Below are 20410 nucleotides of genomic sequence, written 5' to 3'. Positions count from 1 at the left end.
TGATAAATGCAACCTCTCATCTTCAAAACTAACACAGCCAGAGGCTTCTAACCTATTCTGTCTGCAAAGCACATCAGTTAAGAAGTTTATAAAACTTCTTTTTTTTTTTTCCACACAGTTGACAGCGTCCCTACCTTTTTGAAATTTGCCAAGATCTGCAGTAACTGTGCATATTAGATAGCAACACATATCAAATTCATAACATCAGTAAGGTTTTCACTTGATCCAGTTATACAGAGGAATGTTTTCCAACTTGGAAAACACTGGAATTGTATGTGTAAGGAAGAAAGAATCAGAACTACAGAGCTGCTTGAAAGAAGAGGTAGTTTTATCTGCTAAGTAACTTTTGGAACAGCTTTTTTCCCCCTCATTTTTTAATTTAAGTCCTCAGCAACATAGACAAATAGGCTCAGGCACAGAGCAGTCCTGATTAGAAATGAAAGCTCAAGTAGGTTGACAGCCCAGCCTTCGCTCAGCACGGTTTTTACTGGAGCCCAGAAGGCATTAGGTGGCTAGGGAACATGGAGAGCACCACCCTGAGCAAGTGAGGCAGCACCAGGAAGTCTTCTCCTGTTCCACCTGTGCCCTCCTTCTCCAGAAGTGACCTCCTGCTGCTGTTCTCCATTAAAAAGGTTTAAAATATAGGTTATACTCACCTATGTCCATGGGCTTGACTGACATCAGAGGTGACCATAGAGGTGTTACACCAGTCGTCATCTTCAGCCACATGATGTAAGTGTAGTTGAGTCTCAGAGAAGGCACACAGCACTCACACTTGTCATACTCACTACAGTCACACTGAGCAACCATGACAGTCCCCTTTAGAGAGCTTGTAGATACATCTCCCAGTGACAGCTCTGATCTACAAGGGAAAAAACAAACCATAAACCAAAACAAAGCAATATTTCTTCCTATACTCTACCTCAATACAGGAGGTTTGTCCATCTGGATAAGGTTTATAAGAAAAAAAAAAAAAGAAAAGAAAAAAGTAAAAAAGGCAGTAATTGTAACCAATTGCTTTTACTTTGCTGCTCTTCCCTTTTTAAATGGTTTCCCAGTAAAGTAGTTACGATGATTTCATGAAAAGTATTCCTAAGGTTTGACTTTAAAACAAATGTGTTACAATACTAGATGAGACCAGTAGTTAAGTCAGACTAGTTTCTGATTCCTGATGATAACTATTACTAGATACTTCTTAGGCACACAAAGTTAGTTTACCTCACAGTGGACTAATTGGCAGCCCTCTGCCACCCTCGTAGAGATTATGTTCTAATTCGTATTCATGAAGCACCAAAATAAAATCTAAACAATTTAGCATTCCTTTCAGCTTCTGCTACAATCAAGCATTACAAGTAATATAATAAGCAAAAACTCTTATTCAAGTGAAAAACAAAAGGCTAAAGAACTCCACCACACGTTATAGTACTCATTTTCAGTAACTTACAGTATTTGGTGGGGGGAAAAAACCCCCAACAAATCTGTGTCCTCCAAAAGTCTTTGGACATTGTGTAGTTAATTACAAGATAAGGCTTTAATTATTTTTATGCACAGCATGTTTGTCTCTTAGATAGTCTGACTGTTCCTAAGAAAGCAAATAATTTACTCACACGCATTGCTACTATTGTCTTGGACAGGGTCACGGAAAGTATTTAGTAACTTACTGCATTTTGCTTTTATTGCTTCTCAGAGTAAAGCTCATGGGACTATTTTTGACTGAATGTTCAGATTTAGTTTCAAGAGTTTTCTTTTTCTTTTTTTTTTTCTTTCTATTAACACTCCTTCCTTGACGGTTTAGCATACAGGTTTTGATTCCATAACCCACTGCAAAGATTCTATGGTCTACAATAAACTTTTTAAGCTTTAAGCAAATAATAGCTGCATGGGCCTAATATATGTTTCATGAACAGTTTGATCAGATTATCTATTAATATGATTTCAATTTATTGTAAATGAAGTAAATTACAAAGTAGTGTATATTGATACAAGCAGTCACACTTTGTGTCTCTTGATGCTAGCAAATGTTTTATAGGATACTAAAAGAACACACGCATTGATACTGAAATACAGGCCACCCCATTTCGATTGTATCTCCAAACCTTCCTTGGGTCAACTTCAAGAAGCAGCACAAAGATGACCCATGCTACTTCCCATGTACACATTAGGACACAGATGCTTTTCAAGTATGTTTTACAGGCATTTTTAGAGCAATCCTCACGTGTATGATTACTCTTTTATACATGTTTTCAATCCCCATTTACTTTAGTGAAACTATTCTCGATTTATGACGTAAATACTGCGCAAGCGGGCACAAAGCTGCTCCTATTCTGAACCAGCAGTTCCCAAAGCATTCTTCATTCTTATTTCTATTCCACAGATACTCTCTAGGCTCTTTGGAACACAGATGTACCGTGGGTATTCAGTGACACAGGCCTCCTTAAGGTAGTGAATTTAATAGCGTGAATACTTTGTGGTCAAACTTCTCACAGCAGCGAAGCCAAGACATATCCTGACAGCTAAACCATCCTGGATTCTTTCCTGCTTTTGACATTTCATCCTTAGAAAAAAAGCTTATGTTTTGAATTGTTATGAAGTAATTTTGGAATTATTTCTGGACAGTAAGGGTTTTGTTTTGCTAATTCAGAGAAAGAAATTGAAGTTAATAGAATAAGAACCTTTCTGTAAAATCTTTAAATAGTTTTGTAGTTGGCCTGACTCATTGTAACGCTTGAATTCAGGGAGGGCAGAGAACTCTACATTGGAGAAGAATGAAGGACAAGATTTCCTGCTTTTTTTGTTTTTAGTCAATTTGGTATCTAGTACGTTTAATCAGCTGCAGAGCACAAGGGAAATGGGCATGATTCACTGGTCCCGTTACAATAATCTGCCCTAGTTAAAAAAGAAAAGGTCAAAAACTGAGGAGAGGTTGGAAGCAAACAAAAGGCTGATGAATTACAGGGAAGAGAGCGTGCAAATCATGCTGTCTGGGACTGCAACGGAACGCACAGTGTACACACATGGCTCTCCTTGAATCGGGGCCCCACTCTCCTCATCATTCACCGATCAGCACACACACATTGTGCACCCACCTTGTTTTTAGGATACTCTTTGAAGCTGGAAACACAAGGATTTTCAGTAACGCTCTGCCCTCATAACACCTGTGCTCTGGAGTAATGACCCCATAAGTTATGCAGGTTCATATGAATACGTAGTTTACATTTATTAGTGCTACCGTGAATACCGACATTCCTAAAATAATTTTCACCAGGACTCAAAGACTTCAGCACACGAGAATTAAGGAACCTTATGCTGATGGTACCTGGCAGACAGATGGCTTTTAAATTACTTGGAATATTTTTGTTTTTATAGTTGTGGCTCCACTTCTTTCTCCTGAATTTCCTTTCAAAGACTTCGCAGAATCTTTCAAGTTTCCCTGCCTTCTAGTGTTGCTCACAGTTTTTATTAGTCTCAAGAAACCCACAATCAATCCATAAGAATGTAGTCTTTTCATCAAACCATGTCTTTAATGGGATCTATCTGGAAAGCAGCTACCAGCACACCACCACCCTCATCCTTCTCCTAATCATTCCTAATAAGTATTTCAATTTTTCACCGTCAAACTAAGTTTATTTGCACTCAGAACACCACCTGTGTACAGGGGAAAAAAAATGCTAGAGAGCTCCTTCCCATACTGTGTTGTGCCAGTATTGTGGTTCAAAGGCCACTTGTTTGGCAGTAAACAGGCATGGGTTGTTATTTCTCCCTGCTCCCTCCGCACAAACCTTTTCATTTGTTTACTATATAAAACGCTGTGTGTAGGAATGCCGAGTGTAACTGGAGGAAAACCCTGTTGCTCCATGCCAGGCAGGTCTTCCACCCCTTGTGACAGAGCATCACCAGGACCTCACTTCTACGCTGTAGGCTTCTCTTACAGCTCACTACCTCTGCAGGCAACCAGGGCAAAGCAAGGGGAAAGACCAAGCTATGTTATCAGATGCCTGGTCTGCTCCTGGTGGAAGATATCCAGATACTAAGAAACAGGGTAATGATCCTCACATTTCCGCAAACTGGCAAGACACAGGAACTGTCTCAGAAAAGTGAGTTTGGGATAAGAGAATAGATCAATGGAGGACATGATCACGAGGGGTGCCCACATCAAGTTATTCCAAATCACCAAGCCTGGGCTAAATGTACGAGATCTGATTACAAGTAAAACAACAGAAAGCCAAAGTGTTTTGGAGAACTGCCACAGCCTGGGATTGCACGAGCAGCCTGTCGTCTTCATTTCGGCTGCAAATGGATCCAGTCACAGAACAACCACCGTTCCTAAACTGCAAATACAGACTTTAGAGGAGCCTATGCTTATAAAGCCCTCACAAGTTCAGGAGAGGTCACTGTCTTCATTCAGTAGAATGACAGGAGAAACTTTGGGGAAAGTTAAAACAAAGCAATGGGCTGTTAAAAACTGGAGTTTTCCATGAGGCTTGCAGCACACTGAAAGAAGCTATAAATCCTGATTCAACAAGCACTTTACATCACGCAAGGGTAACCAGATCCAAATTGTGGTGGGAGGAAGGGAAGACAGAGGGTTTACAAAACGTATGAGTATATACTATGTCCCTATTCAGTTTTATAGTGCTGGCCGCCGGAATTGGAGAGATTTGTCTTGGCACAGAGAGGTAAGCAAGAACCAGATAGATACTAAGCATCTGAACTTCTGTGAACAGATTACCGGAGCCCACCTCTGAGATTTGTCGTGGTTTAGCCCCAGCCGGCAACTAAGCACCACGCAGCCGCTCGCTCACTCCCCCTCCCACAGTAGGGTGGGGGAGAGAATTAGGAAAAAAACCTTGTGGGTTGAGATAAACACAGTTTAATAGGACAGAAAGAAAGAAGGAAACAACAATGATAATACCGACAAAGGAATGTACAAGAACAAGTGATGCCCAATACAGCAATTGCTCACCACCCCGTGATCGACAGCCCGTCCCCGAGCAGCGATTTCCGCCCCCCGGCCAACTCCAGTTTATGTACTGGGCATGACGTCGGATGGTAGGGAATATCTCTTTGGCCAGTCTGGGTCAGCTGTCCCGGCTGTGTCCCCTCCCAGCTCCCCGTGCACCCCCAGCCTGCTCGCTGGCAGGCCAGCACAGGAAGCTGGACTGTCCTTGACTGCTCAGCAGCAACCCAAAACATCAGCACATTATCAACAGTTCCTCATCCCAAATCCAAAACAGTCTCACACTGGCTTCTGTGAAGAAAACCAGCTCTATCCTGGCTGAAACCAGGACAGTATCCACCCCTTATTCCATACCATTTACGTCATGCCCAGGTCCTGTACTTTCAATACATTCCAATTATTCATTATTACTCTTCCTGTCTTTTAATATATACACACAGATATCACTTTCTTAGTCCATGGGCCATCACTTTAAAATGTCTGTGTAGTTCATTCAGTCCATGACTCTGGGCTTCATCCATCATAGCAGTCTCTCAGGGCAGGGGAGATGGTATGTGGTGTTGGATCGTTACCTGGCACGGTCCATGTCCGTGATCTGCAGGTCGAAGATGTCGGTCTCGAGGGATTTGTTGGGCGCAAGCTGCTGAAGCCAGTTCTGGTTCCATCACTGCTGCATGTTGCTTAGTTTCGGTGAAGCTCATTCTTCATCAGTCTGGGTGATTCTTACTGTAATACCATCGATATGGTAGATAGCAACCATAGTAGTAATGACATACTGTATTGTGTAACAATTAACATAATACAATTCAAATCATTGACTATTTTCACCCAAAATCAAGTCTCCTTGAGGTACACATCGGACTTCCCCATCCTTCCGCATTACCCACCAAGTGCACCCAGGTCCCTGGGCAAAGGCAATCCCACGAACGGGTTTACCTTTGCCTGAGGCAGGAGTAACCCAGACTGTCTTCCCCAGCATATTTCTCACATGCACCACAGGGACTTTATCCCCTTCTACAGTACGTAAAAGTTTTGATTGGGCAGGGCCGGCTCTATTAGTAGATCCCCTAGTGTTGACTGACCAGGTGGCTTTTGCTAAATGTTTATCCCAATGTTTGAATGTCCCATCACCCATTGCTCTCAGTGTAGTCTTTAACAGTCCGTTGTATCGTTCAATTTTTCCGGAAGCTGGTGCATGATAGGGGATATGATACACCCACTCAATGCCGTGCTCTTTGGCCCAGGTGTCTATGAGGTTGTTTCGGAAATGAGTCCCATTGTCTGACTCAATTCTTTCGGGGGTGCCATGTCGCCATAAGACTTGCTTTTCAAGGCCCAGGATAGTGTTTCGGGCGGTGGCATGGGGCACAGGGTATGTTTCCAGCCATCCGGTGGTTGCTTCCACCATGGTAAGCACATAGCGCTTGCCTTGGCGAGTTTGTGGAAGTGTGATATAGTCAATCTGCCAGGCCTCCCCATATTTATATTTCAACCATCGTCCTTCATACCAGAGGGGCTTTAACCGCTTGGCTTGTTTGATCGCAGCACACGTTTCACATTCATGGATAACCTGTGCAATAGCGTCCATGGTCAGGTCCACCCCTCGATCCCGAGCCCATCTATATGTTGCATCTCTTCCCTGATGGCCTGAGGTGTCATGGGCCCACCGAGCTATAAATAATTCACCCTTATGTTGCCAGATCCACCTGAGCCACTTCAATCTTAGCAGCCTGATCCACCTGATGGTTGTTTTGATGTTCTTCGGTGGCCCGACTCTTGGGTACGTGAGCATCTACATGGCGTACTTTTATGACCAGATTCTCTAGTCGGGCAGCAATATCTTGCCACAATTCAGCAGCCCAGATGGGCTTGCCTCTGCGTTGCCAGTTGCTCTGCTTCCATTGCTGTAGCCACCCCCATAGAGCATTTGCCACCATCCATGAGTCAGTATAAAGATAGAGTACTGGCCATTTTTCTCGTTCAGCAATATCTAAAGCCAGCTGGATGGCTTTCACCTCTGCAAACTGACTTGATTCACCTTGTCCTTCAGCGGCTTCTGCGACTCGTCGTGTAGGGCTCCATACAGCAGCTTTCCACCTTCGATGTTTGCCTACAATACGACAGGACCCATCAGTAAATAGGGCATATTGCCTTTCATTCTCTGGCAGTTCATTATATGGTGGAGCCTCTTCAGCACGCGCCACCTCCTCTTCTGGTGATATTCCAAAATCTTTGCCTTCTGGCCAGTCCATGATCACTTCCAAGATTCCCGGGCGATTAAGGTTTCCTATTCGAGCCCGCTGTGTAATAAGCGCGACCCACTTACTCCACGTAGCATCAGTCGCATGATGCGTAGAGGGGACCCTCCCTTTGAACATCCAGCCCAGCACCGGCAGTCGGGGTGCCAGGAGGAGCTGTGCTTCAGTGCCAACCACTTCTGAGGCAGCTCGAACTCCTTCATATGCTGCCAGTATCTCCTTTTCAGTTGGAGTATAACGGGACTCAGATCCCCTATATCCTCGACTCCAAAACCCGAGAGGTCGACCTCGAGTCTCTCCTGGTGCCTTCTGCCAGAGACTCCAGGTAGGGCCATTCTCCCCGGCTGCCGTGTAGAGCACATTTTTAACATCTTGTCCTGCTCAGACTGGCCCAAGGGCTACAGCACGAACTATCTCCTGCTTAATTTGCTCGAAGGCTTGTCGTTGCTCAGGGCCCCATTTAAAATCATTCTTCTTCCGGGTCACTTGATAAAGAGGGCTTACAATCAGACTGTAATTTGGAATATGCATTCTCCAGAAACCCACAACGCCCAGAAATGCTTGTGTTTCTTTTTTGCTAGTTGGTGGAGACATAGCTGTTATTTTGTTGATCACATCCGTTGGGATCTGTCGACGTCCATCTTGCCATTTTATTCCTAAAAACTGGATCTCTTGTGCAGGTCCTTTGACCTTACTTTGTTTTATAGCAAAACCAGCTTTCAGAAGGATTTGAATTATTTTCTTCCCTTTCTCAAAAACTTCTTCTGCTGTGTTGCCCCATACGATGATGTCGTCAATGTATTGCAGATGCTCTGGAGCTTCACCCTGTTCCAGTGCAGTTTGTATCAGCCCATGGCAAATGGTAGGGCTGTGTTTCCACCCCTGGGGAAGTCGATTCCAGGTGTATTGGACACCCCTCCAGGTGAAAGCAAACTGTGGCCTGCACTCTGCCGCCAAAGGGATCGAGAAAAACGCGTTAGCAATATCAATGGTGGCGTACCACTTGGCTGCCTTTGACTCCAGTTCATATTGAAGTTCTAGCATGTCTGGCACGGCAGCGCTCAGTGGTGGCGTGACTTCATTCAGGCCACGATAGTCTACTGTCAGTCTCCACTCTCCATTAGACTTTCGCACTGGCCATATGGGGCTGTTAAAGGGTGAGCGAGTCTTGCTGATCACTCCTTGGCTCTCCAGCCGACGAATCAGCTCATGGATGGGGATCAGGGAGTCTCTGTTGGTGCGATATTGCCGCCGGTGCACTGTTGTGGTAGCGATCGGCACCTGTTGTTCTTCGACCCTGAGCAACCCCACCACAGAAGGGTCCTCTGAGAGACCAGGCAAGGTGGACAGCTGTTTAATTTCTTCCGTCTCCAAGGCAGCTATACCAAAAGCCCACCGGTACCCTTTTGGGTCCTTGAAATACCCTCTGCTGAGGTAGTCTATGCCCAGGATGCACGGAGCCTCTGGGCCAGTCACAATGGGGTGCTTCTGCCACTCATTCCCAGTTAGGCTCACTTCGGCCTCCAGCACAGTCAGCTGTTGGGATCCCCCTGTCACCCCAGAAATACAGATGGGTTCTGCCCCTATATGGCTTGATGGCATTAAGGTACATTGTGCACCAGTATCCACTAAAGCCTTATATTCCTGTGGGTCTGATGTGCCAGGCCATCTAATCCACACAGTCCAATAAACTCGGTTATCCCTCTCCTCCGCCTGGCTGGAGGCAGGGCCCCTCTAATCCTGCTCATAGTACTCGTTACCCACTTCTTGTAAATAGGAATCAGAAGTCCCCTCAAGAGGATCAGAGGTGAGATCAGCTCTTCTATTCTTTCTGGGGAACTGCCCACTGGAAAGTGGAGCGACGATTTTTCTGGAGGAACATGAACGCCCTTTTGTAATTGTTTTCCCTTGCAGCTCACGTACTCGTGCCTCTAGGGTCGAGGTAGGTTTTCCATCCCACCTCCTCATGTCCTCTCCGTAGTCACGCAATTGAAACCACAGGGTGGCTCGCGGTGTGTATCCTCTATATCCTCTCTCTTGAACAGAAGAGCGTTTACTCCTAATGGCTGAGACACTGGTCCGTACGGGTGGAGGGTAGGGCATATCCTCTTTGAATTGCCGGAACTCCTGGGACAGTTTCTCTACAGCAGAGACGCAGGCCCGTAGGGAGGAAGAGAGACTTTCTTCGTATTGCCGGAGTTGGCCAGCCAATTCATCCACCGTTGGTCTCTCTCCGTCTTTCCAGGCCATTATTGCTAATGAGTTGGCATATGATGATGGTGCACTCCGTACAAACTTCCGCCACATAGGTCGCGTGCAATTGACTTCATCTGGATCTTTGGATGATTGTCCATTGTCCAAGTCACCATAAATCACTTCCAGCACCGCTAGCTCCCTCAGGTACTGGATACCTTTCTCCATGGTGGTCCACTTGCCTGGGTGACATAGAACATCTTCCTTGAAGGGGTACCTTTCCTTCACACCCGACAGGAGTCGTCTCCAGAGGCTGAGGACTCGTGCACCTTTTCCAATTGCTTTGTCAATGCCCCCTTCCCTAGAAAGGGATCCCAGCTGCTTGGCTTCCCTACCCTCTAATTCCAGGCTACTGGCCCCATTATCCCAGCATCGGAGCAGCCAGGTGACAATGTGCTCACCTGGACGACGGCTGAAATCCTTTCGCATATCTCGCAATTCACTCAGGGATAGAGATCGGGTAGTTACCGTCTCTTTTATAAGTTCTTCCTCTTCCTCCTCTTCAAGCCATGACCTGCTCTCTTCCCTCTTCAGTCCTTGTGATGGCCCTGCTTCAGAGCACTCTGCCTCCTCACTCGCTTCCTCTGCCTCCCTCTTAGCAGAATCTTCCTCCTCCCTTACTAAACGAGCTGACTTCCGCTTCCAAGATTTCTTCTTTTGTACAGGGGCAACTGATACTGGGATGGGCTGGTTCTCTGGTTCAGCTGCAACAGTCTGAGTAGCTACAGTGCCTGTTGCAGGGGTTGGAGTAGTCACAGTGCCTGCCACATTGCCATCAGACCCAGAGAGCCCCTCTCCCCTTTGCACAGTGTTAAATAGAGCTCGGTAGGCATGGGCCAGGCCCCAGCACATGGCAATGATTTGTGTCTCCTTGGAGCTGCCAGGCTGACAGCATACTTCTTCCAGATATTCTGCTAGTTTATCAGGATTCTGCACTTGTTCGGGAGTGAAGCTCCAAAACACCGGAGGTGCCCACCGCCCCAGGCATTTGCCCATGCTGTTCCACACGCCCTGCCATTCATAACTATCCAGCCTTGGGGCAGATCTCCGGGTGATATTCTTAAATCGCTTGCCAACCTTAGACAAAACCGAAACAATGTTCCCCAGAAGTAGCAATAGAGGTATTATAACTACCCAAGGGTGTTCAAAATACGGAAAAATTACTGTGATGAAGGAGGAAACGTTATGATAGAGGGTAGCAAAGGTATCATTCTGCATTTCCTCCATAGAAAGCCTTTCAGAGGCAGAAGTATAATTGCTAATCGTCTCCACAAGACTGTAGCCAAAATACAGTAACGGCTTTAGTACAGAGCTCAGATGATACCACATTAAGCTCAAGGTCAGTGCTCGAAAAACAAAACTTGCAGGCGAGTACAGCAGCCCGCAGAGACCAACACCGATCCTTAACATGTACAACAAAGACGAGAGCATCATGCAAATCAAATAAACTGATATTGTGACCTGCAACTGTTATTATCTCAAGCCTCGTGCCCCACGTTGGGCGCCAAAAAGGACTGTCGTGGTTTAGCCCCAGCCGGCAACTAAGCACCACGCAGCCACTCGCTCACTCCCCCTCCCACAGTAGGGTGGGGGAGAGAATTAGGAAAAAAACCTTGTGGGTTGAGATAAACACAGTTTAATAGGACAGAAAGAAAGAAGGAAACAACAATGATAATACCGACAAAGGAATGTACAAGAACAAGTGATGCCCAATACAGCAATTGCTCACCACCCGGCGATCGACAGCCCGTCCCCGAGCAGCGATTTCCGCCCCCCAGCCAACTCCAGTTTATGTACTGGGCATGACGTCGGATGGTAGGGAATATCCCTCTGGCCAGCCTGGGTCAGCTGTCCCGGCTGTGTCCCCTCCCAGCTCCCCGTGCACCCCCAGCCTGCTCGCTGGCAGGCCAGCACAGGAAGCTGGACTGTCCTTGACCGCTCAGCAACAACCCAAAACATCAGCACGTTATCAACAGTTTCTCATCCCAAATCCAAAACAGTCTCACACTGGCTTCTGTGAAGAAAACCAGCTCTATCCTGGCTGAAACCAGGACAGATTCAACAGAAAACTAGTGAACGCCACACTTAAGTTTTAACGGCTGGCAGAGAAGGGAGGGAGAATGGGCAAAGGCAATGTAACTCTAACCTGGAAACACAGCACTAAAGCACACGACACTGCAGAAGAGGGAAAACGAATACTGCACGCCCTGAACCACAGAAGTAATTAACATTGCAACAAGGGCATGTGTCCATAACATTGCAACAAGGGCATGTGTCCAAGGCTTGATTTTCTTTTCCACTCCAAACACTGCACTTGTCAGTTGTACACAGACAGTTCTTTTAGTCTACACCTTAAGTTAACACCTCCTAAATGTTTTGTATTTTGGTGCACAATTCAACCATACTTTGGAAGGTGGTGTTACTTATGCTAAATTAATCTGTGGCCCTGTGGTGAACACTGCAGAATGTCTTTATGGAATTTCAATCAATTTCTTGCAATTGAAACAACCTAACCAAAACCAACAGATCAAAATTGTTTTAAGAAGAAATACATGACCTTCTACAATTCCTCTAACTTCCAGAAAGGTACATCATCACATTTAGGTAGCTGTGCTGAGGCATAGCAGAAATAAGGTCACCATTTGTAACTCCGCTTCCAGTATTTCTATATATTGTGTTTGTGCAAGCACCACCTTGATTAGGAATTGATAGAGCAAGGCTATCTGGGGTTCCAAGGATTTTCAATAATTATATCTCAATGTATTTCATATATAGCAGTTCTAGGACAGCACTTATTTGAACAAGCTGCCCCTTTACACTGCAGAACACCTGATGGCTGCCTAGCTCATGAGAGGATAACTCTCTCATGAAAGGTTCATGTTCTCCAGCTGAAGAAGGCTCAATGTACAACTGATGCACTCAACTAAGCCACCGGTCTTGAGGCAAATTGCATGATTTATCATTAAAAATGGGAGCCTGGGCCCAGCACTAAAGGAGAGCCTCACAGGTACTTCAAATAGCTCAAAAATGGGAGTACACCCTACACATCACCATCTGCTGAAAAGGGCAAATTATAAGCAGTGCTCAAAATTAAACTGGGAGCATTCATCTGTGTCACTACGACAGGCTCCTTAACGCTAAGTGATTTCAGTTAATGCAATTAATCATCAGGGTTTACAGCATTCCTAGAATACATACAACTGGAAAGATCATTCACTTTGGGTAGACCATTAGCCTAATTTATCTAATTCAGTTTCAGAACAATCTTTTTCCTCCCAAAGACATGCTGCTAGGGAAGGTAAAGGCCCTACCATTACCCTTGCTTGAGCCTCTTACAGAATACTGTCAAGGCACTGTTTTGGACAGAACAAAACATTTTCTATTAAAAGTAACTTGATATAGTTTACAAGCAGGCAAACTGTGAATGTGTAAAGTAAAAGGATACTTCTTTAATGCTGAAAAAATTAAAACAAGTGGAGGGCCCAAGCGTTTTTGTTGCAGATTCTTCTAGGTCATTATTTTTGTACATTGCCTGTCCTATATGTGAGAATTCTGGCTTGATCCCCAGATTCCCAGGGAGTAACACATGCCAGGAATGCATATTTTTAAAACTGGGAATGTTTTCAAGGTATTTTTGGCCCATGTGAATAAAATGTTCAGGTATCAGCAAGCCAGCTTGGTTGGCAAGGGAAAGCTGTCACCTTACCAAAACCTGAAATGCTTTGCTAGCTGTTTCCCCAGAACATAGGGACCCTAAAAGAAAAATATGAATATGAAATCTGAGGAGTGAAACAAGTTCTCCAATGTCGGGGACTTCACTGCATCTCACCTTTGGAACAAAAAGCAATCAAATACAGAAATGCCACAAGGACTCTAGTGAGTCTACAGGGCCTCCTCTCATATTCTATATTCATATTCTATTCTCAACTATTCTATGATTCTGTGATTCATAAATTGCACAACATTTACTGAATTCCCTTCAAAAGACAAAGAACCTCTTCATCGCAGCTGGGACTTGAATCTGTTGTTCCACAGATGTTAGGCATACCAAAAAATGCAATATAGAGATTACAACACTAGTCTTACTGGCAAAGATTTTTCTACTGCAGTTGAGACTGGATGGACAGAGGCAAAGTCAGGTCTACTTCTCCCACAGGTGTAATGGTATTTCAGAAATCAGAGTAACAAGGAACACTGGAAATAGGAACCCACTCAAAATTGGATTTCAGCTCTAAAGTAGTATATCAACTAAACAACCATACTTATTACCAGATAATACACTTGCTTTCTACATTGACTACAGGGATAATTTGTGGCAAGTGACATCTGGCTTTTTAAGTAGAAATCATCACTTGTAAATTCAATGAATTCAACTATTTATGTTGAGCCTGTTTCCTAAGGAAATTAAGTCTGTGTCTTCATGCCATTCCTTCCAATCTATCAGTAATTCAGAAAAAAAAAAAGTGAAATCAAACAGATCTTTTTATGATCAAATCAGGCAGGTCAGGTCATGTATACAAGACCTAGCCACTCCACAGTCAGGACAATTACCATCTATTACCATGCCAGAGATTATTTACCACAGTGACAACTGCACAGGTGAGTGTCTCTCGGAAGCACCGATGTGACTAGAGTAGCATTTGGCACTGTATTAAATGTTAAGTAACATAATTACTTCAAGAGAGAACATTATGATCAAAAGCATAAAAAAAGCAGAACTAAGATTGCAGCTTCAAAATTAAGTAACTGTAAAAGCAAAGATATTTTAGCAACTCAACACTGATTTCACTAAAGCATTTTAAGAAACATGGAAAGGACAGAGGAGAGAGACTCTCCATTCTAACCATTTCTCATTCAAAGACAGAAGCGTAAACTTTCCATATTGTCTTAGATTACTTTTAGGTAAGACAAAGGTACATAACGTATCACCTGCTTGCAAAGCCAATGCTACCACTGTGCTGCCAGCTTGAGAGGCCGATGTTGCTGTTTTAGAAAATGCTTTCAGATTTCTAATGCTAGTAGTGACAAATTTAACAGAGTCTGTACTTACACAGCATATAAAAGATTAACCTTCAAGTCAGCTCTGAAGTACAACTTCAAAAACCGCAGGCTGCAAACTAACAGGTCCAGCTTGCCTTTAATCCAACATTCAATATTCCAACTTGAATCTAAACAAAAGAAAAGGAATAAACATTTCTGAACTATATGGAAACAAAAAACCCACCCCAACAACTGAAGCAACTGAAGAGCCAGGATAAAATTCACCCACAAAGAGAGGACAAGTAACAGATATTCATGAAGGTGTGGCTGGACCCCAAGTGTGCAAATGTTTATGAAAAATCCTTGCTGAATTGGGCACCAGTATATGCCCTTAAGCACTTAAAAGGCTAACAACCTATGTGATACTGCTGCATGCTGATTATTAGAGAAGGACTATATTTTACCTGGCTTTATTAACAAGGCCACAAGGGGAAGAAAGAAATTAAGCTGCTACTGCTGGTTGAACGTTTTGCTACTGTTAACTGGTACAGCCTCCGTGTGGCTGTACTGTGTAGACTTCGTGCACACATACGCAGCTGTACTGCATACACAACAGCAACAAACTTAGTGTGGCAGTCTTTAACAGAGATTTATTTGTTCCATGGGACAGTTCTAGTAAAATGAAATTCTGCTCTACTGAGGTCAATAAGAATCCTGCCACTAATAGCAGAAAGCCAGCTGGCCAGTATGCTGCTCAGAGACTGTGGTTTATGGGAGGAGAAAAACAGCCTAGGGAAAAAAATAATTCAATCTAATCCATGTACAGATATTTACTAAGGCATCATAATCCAGGCAGAAAAGATGGCACTTGCTCTCCATCTCCCCCATCTCCTGAAGGAGTTGAAAGCCCATATCCACAGAAATATTTCAAATATTTCTCATAGTGTCTAAACACCTTTGAAGATCTGGACTTACATCCTCATACGCAATGCTATATATTTTATTCAGCATTCCCCTAGAAAGACAGCCAGCTATTTTTTTCCCCTTTGAATCTATGCTATACAATTTCCTTCATCTTCCACTACAGACTTCTGTGAGGAAGGACTTTACGACACTATGTTGTCTGCTCTGGATAAAAATGAATACCCACTGATACAACCCAGCCCCTCTCCCCCCAAAAAACAAAAACTCCAGCCACTTTTTGAAGTAACTTCTTATGTCCCCAAATGGAAAACCTACCTGTTTCCTGAGAAGCGGAGATACTTATTTCTGAAGGAATAAACTTCCTTGCTTGCATGCTTGCTCTGTATGAAGAACAATCAATGTTATTATCACTCCAAAGGCAACACAGAAAACTTTCTTCACTCATTAGCACTGGAGGCTTAGTTTCGGACGCTCCATACTCTCTCCTCACACGAGACCAGCTCTCTACAACTCCAGCAGAGAAAGGACTCAAGAATGTCCCGTTCAGCAGCATACAGGGTAATGTAAAGTTCCTGGGAGGAATCTGATGGACCATACAATGGGCAAATGCCGTTTGAAGAAAGCCTGCAAATATAAAGGCCAAGGCATCAGAAATAAAAGAAAAAGTTCACATTACTTGATAATGAAAAGAGAGTGACCAATGTTACATAGAAACACATTCATTGCACAAAAATCAGACTATTTCCAGGGGCTATTACACTCTGAGTTGCAGAGTTGTTTCTAAAAACAACCTGACTACACTGGTGTCACACCTGACAGATGCCATCCTTCTCCCCCAAAGTCATTCCACCTAACTTTTTGTTTCCTCAACCTCTTGAAATAGGTCAAGACCAAGACTGTAGAGGAAGCATCTCTTTGGGGTAAATTGGCTTATATTAAAATACAGTGAATCCCAAATCTAAGTTCACACACTATACAGGTATGAGTCTCATCTCCCTCTGCAGTGCTGGGACCCCTGCAATCCATCTCTTATAACATGGCTCCTTTACTGTAGGAAAAGATAATCCCGCTGTAAATATAACACATAGTCACACTGTAACTGTTAAATACCAAAGAATAAAATTACAAGAATACATGACTGGATGTAACCATGCAGCCCCAGGGCATTATCTGGGAAATGAGATGCAGGAAAAGAATAATCTTTTCCATCAGACTTCGATTCTTCAAAATAAAATTGTTCTGACCACATTTGCAGCTCTTGTTGGTAAGTCATAGCTTGAATTACGTTAACAATGATTTTGAGAATGATAAGCATGTCGGTTTTGGAAATAGCTTACTGTAAAACACTGCATGAATTTCAAAGATTAAAGCTCTAGTTACAGAAAGGCATGTGGGTCATTTGTGCACTTTACATTTAGCTTTTCGCTCAGTAAGGGCATAAATATTTTAAGCCGTTCATTAGATAGAAATTAATTCATGCCCTATTCCTTCCAATAGCCAAAATAAGAAAAACAGAATTTCTCTAGCACTGTTTGACTAATAGCACATAAGCACAAGCTAAATAATACAAAAACACTAAATGAAAGCTTTTAAAAAAGTAGATGCATGCTACCTTAAAAGCAGACCGCGTCACTATGCGGTGGGTTAAAGTGTTTCATTTTCTCTTTACACAGATTTTTTATTGCCAGACTCCTGAAGGGTTCTGCTCTGTCCTCCTCTCTCATTTAACAAGAGTTTGTGCCTCTGTAAGTATCACCTTCATTAGGTTTCCCGGCTGCATGCGGAGGATTCAGCTGACCAAACAGACGGTTAGTCCGTAATACGGGATTAAAAAAGGACAAATGAGTAAGTGACATGACTGCCTGTGAAGCAGGACAGATAACTAACATACTGCCCAGTTCACAGAGTCAACTGGGGGGTGGGAAGAGATTCCTGCCAGTCATCTCTTTTTCTAAAAAAAACAACTGTCCCCTCACATGTCACACCAGACAATCTCTTCGTTCTACGTAACTTCCAAGAGACTTATGTTTTAGTAACTTACCCAATAGCACAAACATGGTCAGAATGATTTGCCAAGACATCTTGTTTTGTAGAGCTGATCTGAAAAACATGTAGAAAATTAACTGAGAGCTGATAATTATCAGTCTATTATTTCATTAGGATTTCATTTTGGTGCACTTCAGCTAATGTGATATCCACACCTTTGTAAGCAGAAAGGAAGAACAAAATCAGAATGTCATTTGAGGAAAAAAAACCAACCATCGCTTAGAATATCAATTATTATTATATCTATCAATCATTAGAGCTATATAATACCTCATCTCTCCAAGCTTTTGCTGATCATTTTTCACCTTCTGAATTTGGCCGTCTGAAAGGCACTATGCATCCAAATAATGAAAATGCCCAAGAGGTACTAAATTTTCAGAGTGTAGCACACATAAAAGCACTCGGACATCCATTTCAACTGTGAAGACTTCACTAAACTTTACAGTAGTATTTCAATACTGTTCTTTCATTTGAGATACTTTGTTCAATTTTCATCCCATAGTCACATATATTCTGGTAAAACCCAAATACAAGCGTTTTTGTATTTTAAAAAAAGCTCAACAGAGGATCTCAGAGGAAAACATACAGAGTTTAGTTGCCCTTGTAGTTAACCAGAACAGGATGATTAGTAAAATTTACATATCAAGTCAGACAGAGAATGCTGGGGCAAGAAATAAGATTTGGGGAGTCCCTCCAAAGTATTCTCATTCCTTAAATATTTCTGAGAACAATTTCCCTGAGAACATCCATGTTGCCAAAAGAACTGGTGCCAGTGCTACGTAATCCACTGGCCCTTCAGTTTGGGGGAGCACGTACTGTACTACATATACACACACGGTGTGACGCACACAGACTGCTGTGGAGGGGGAGTCTCCGTACTGCCTACACAGCAGCTGGCTCTGCGACCTGGAAGGAAAGCGTACGTGGACACAGAAGACCAGAAGGAGAGGAAAAGGGTAATCCCTTCCTGGTTTTTACCACTCCTGTCAGTGTACATGCCCGCTGTCTCAGCCAGGGCAGCAACTCAACAAGCCCCTTGCCGGTCCCACGGAGGAACCAGCGGCTGCCCATAAAACCAAAGAATTTGGTTACAAGGAAAGCCACCCTCTGCTCACAGCCATCCCCCCGCTCCCTTTCGCCCTCACCAGAGACTTTGATAGGATCATCCAGTGACCTTGACACTGCTTTAAGCCCTGACCACGGCTTAAAGCAAGGTGATTCTCTAGGCATAGCTGCCCACCTGAAGCAGCACGCAACTGACCAGTGAAGTTACAATATTCCGGTATTGCAAGCTCTGCCACAAGGAAAGCCCTTGCAAATTTAGCTGGGGCTGGAAAGGGAGCCAAGCCATTTCTTCAGCACAGACCACCTTCATTTTAGTCTGCAAGATGAGTCAGTCCTATCCACTTTTCTCCCCATCTACCCAGGTCATAATCAGAGTACATTTTAAGCTACATTTTGAGCAATTAAAGAGGAAAGCTCAAAATTTTAAAGGCAGTGCTTCACAACCCCTACTTCAGAGGAAAATGTGCCTCTCAGCACAGCTGTTAGGAGGCCAACCTCACCTGTACCTCTTCCATTAGTCTAATGCCTAAGAGGTGAGCCCTGAAGGCCAGAAGAATTACCCATCTACAACCTTCTATTAAGTCTGTCATTTCACAAAGATACAGGCCGGAATTATTTCCAAAAGCCTATGATCAAAGTTATCTATTTTCTTCCCAAGTTTCTGACTGAAAGGAAAAACCCCAACCTTTTAAAATAATTTACTTGACATAAGCATACACTATTCACACTATTAAATGTACGGTTTAATGAAAAACAGTCCATGTTCCTCTCTTACAGGTGCAACAAAAATTTGCTGTTCATCGCTCCACCACATCTCAGCAAGAAACTGGCAGAGATCACTTCCATATGCTGTACAAGAAAATCAGACATATACTTCAAAAGCTCATAAAGTTATCAATATGTCATGGATGTTATTGCAAATGCTTTAAAGCTCACCTTTTCAATACAAGTAAAAAATTTCTATCATCAAGAGCTCTAAATAATCCGTAAAGCTATGGTCCATCACTTGCTTTCCCATCATAGGCAACTGCAAGAAGTAAAAGCTGTCACTCAGATATCTTAGCCCTATTACTCCTAGATGTTTGAAGGAAAGAACCACTATTTTGGTAACTATACATATTTCACTATATTATTTCAAAGCAGAATGTGAAAGACCAGTGAAACACCATCTCTTGTTTGTTCCTGGAAGGAAGACGACAAATAGTTAATTCTGTTAACAGGAGATTCTGTGTTAAGTTTCACCCCTGCAATACCCACTGTAGACTGAAAGGCAAACAACCACAGATCCCCAGAACCACATACACCTCAAAGAGCGAAAGTTATAATTATGTTGTCTACTGAAGACAAAGGCATTTGGACTTCCTGCTGCCATATAATGTCCAGATAGAGCAATCAGAAGAGATTCTTATATCAGCACTAATTTAATCATAATCAACAATATTTGGACAAGAAGGAAAAAAATACAGTTCAGATCAGCTCAAGACATCTTCTTTTCCTACTTCTATTGCATCAATCTAGGCTGATTTTTACAAAGGTGTTATTTGTCAATCCTGGTTCCAACAACATTAATGAACAAAAAAATGGTGCTGCACATGATCAAAAAGCAGTGTCAGCTGCATGTCACCAGCATTAGCTCCTTTTCTGTTCGAAGTTCAGTATCGCTTCTGCAAACTTTACATAGGTATTGGGTAACAAGAGATACCTACAGATAACTCCCAGGACAAAATGAATGTACAACTGGACTGGAGTACCAAATATCTTTTCTGGTGAGAATACTGAACTTACCTGAAATCCTAACTTCGTTGTAAGAAAGAATACAAGTTCTACAAGAACAGTTACAGGGAACAGGAAGGTAAATAATGGAGAATTATTAAAACTTCTAACTATAGCTCTACCCCAGAGAGAGTAAGTTAACACAGCAAGTACA

General features: G+C 43.2%; 1 protein-coding gene across 1 annotated transcript in view; it reads right to left on the bottom strand.

The window, feature by feature from the left end:
* The window catches only part of LEPR (leptin receptor), a gene marked incomplete at its 3' end in the record, with an annotated part of 40679 nt that extends 22975 nt beyond the window's left edge, over positions 1–17704 (bottom strand). The window contains exons 1-4 of the mRNA XM_082003089.1: positions 17414–17704; positions 15688–15996; positions 14519–14636; positions 657–862 (exon numbers count right to left, since the gene is read on the bottom strand). Of these exons, the coding sequence (XP_081859215.1) occupies positions 657–862; positions 14519–14636; positions 15688–15996; positions 17414–17483 (703 nt within the window). The 5' untranslated portion in view covers positions 17484–17704. The remainder of the gene's footprint in view (positions 1–656; positions 863–14518; positions 14637–15687; positions 15997–17413) is intronic.
* Between the last annotated feature and the right edge of the window lie 2706 nt (positions 17705–20410).

Source organism: Phaethon aethereus (assembly GCF_964289735.1).
Source record: "Phaethon aethereus genome assembly, chromosome: 8".
Taxonomy (NCBI): domain Eukaryota; kingdom Metazoa; phylum Chordata; class Aves; order Phaethontiformes; family Phaethontidae; genus Phaethon; species Phaethon aethereus.
This window is presented reverse-complemented; position numbering and strand designations above follow the sequence as displayed.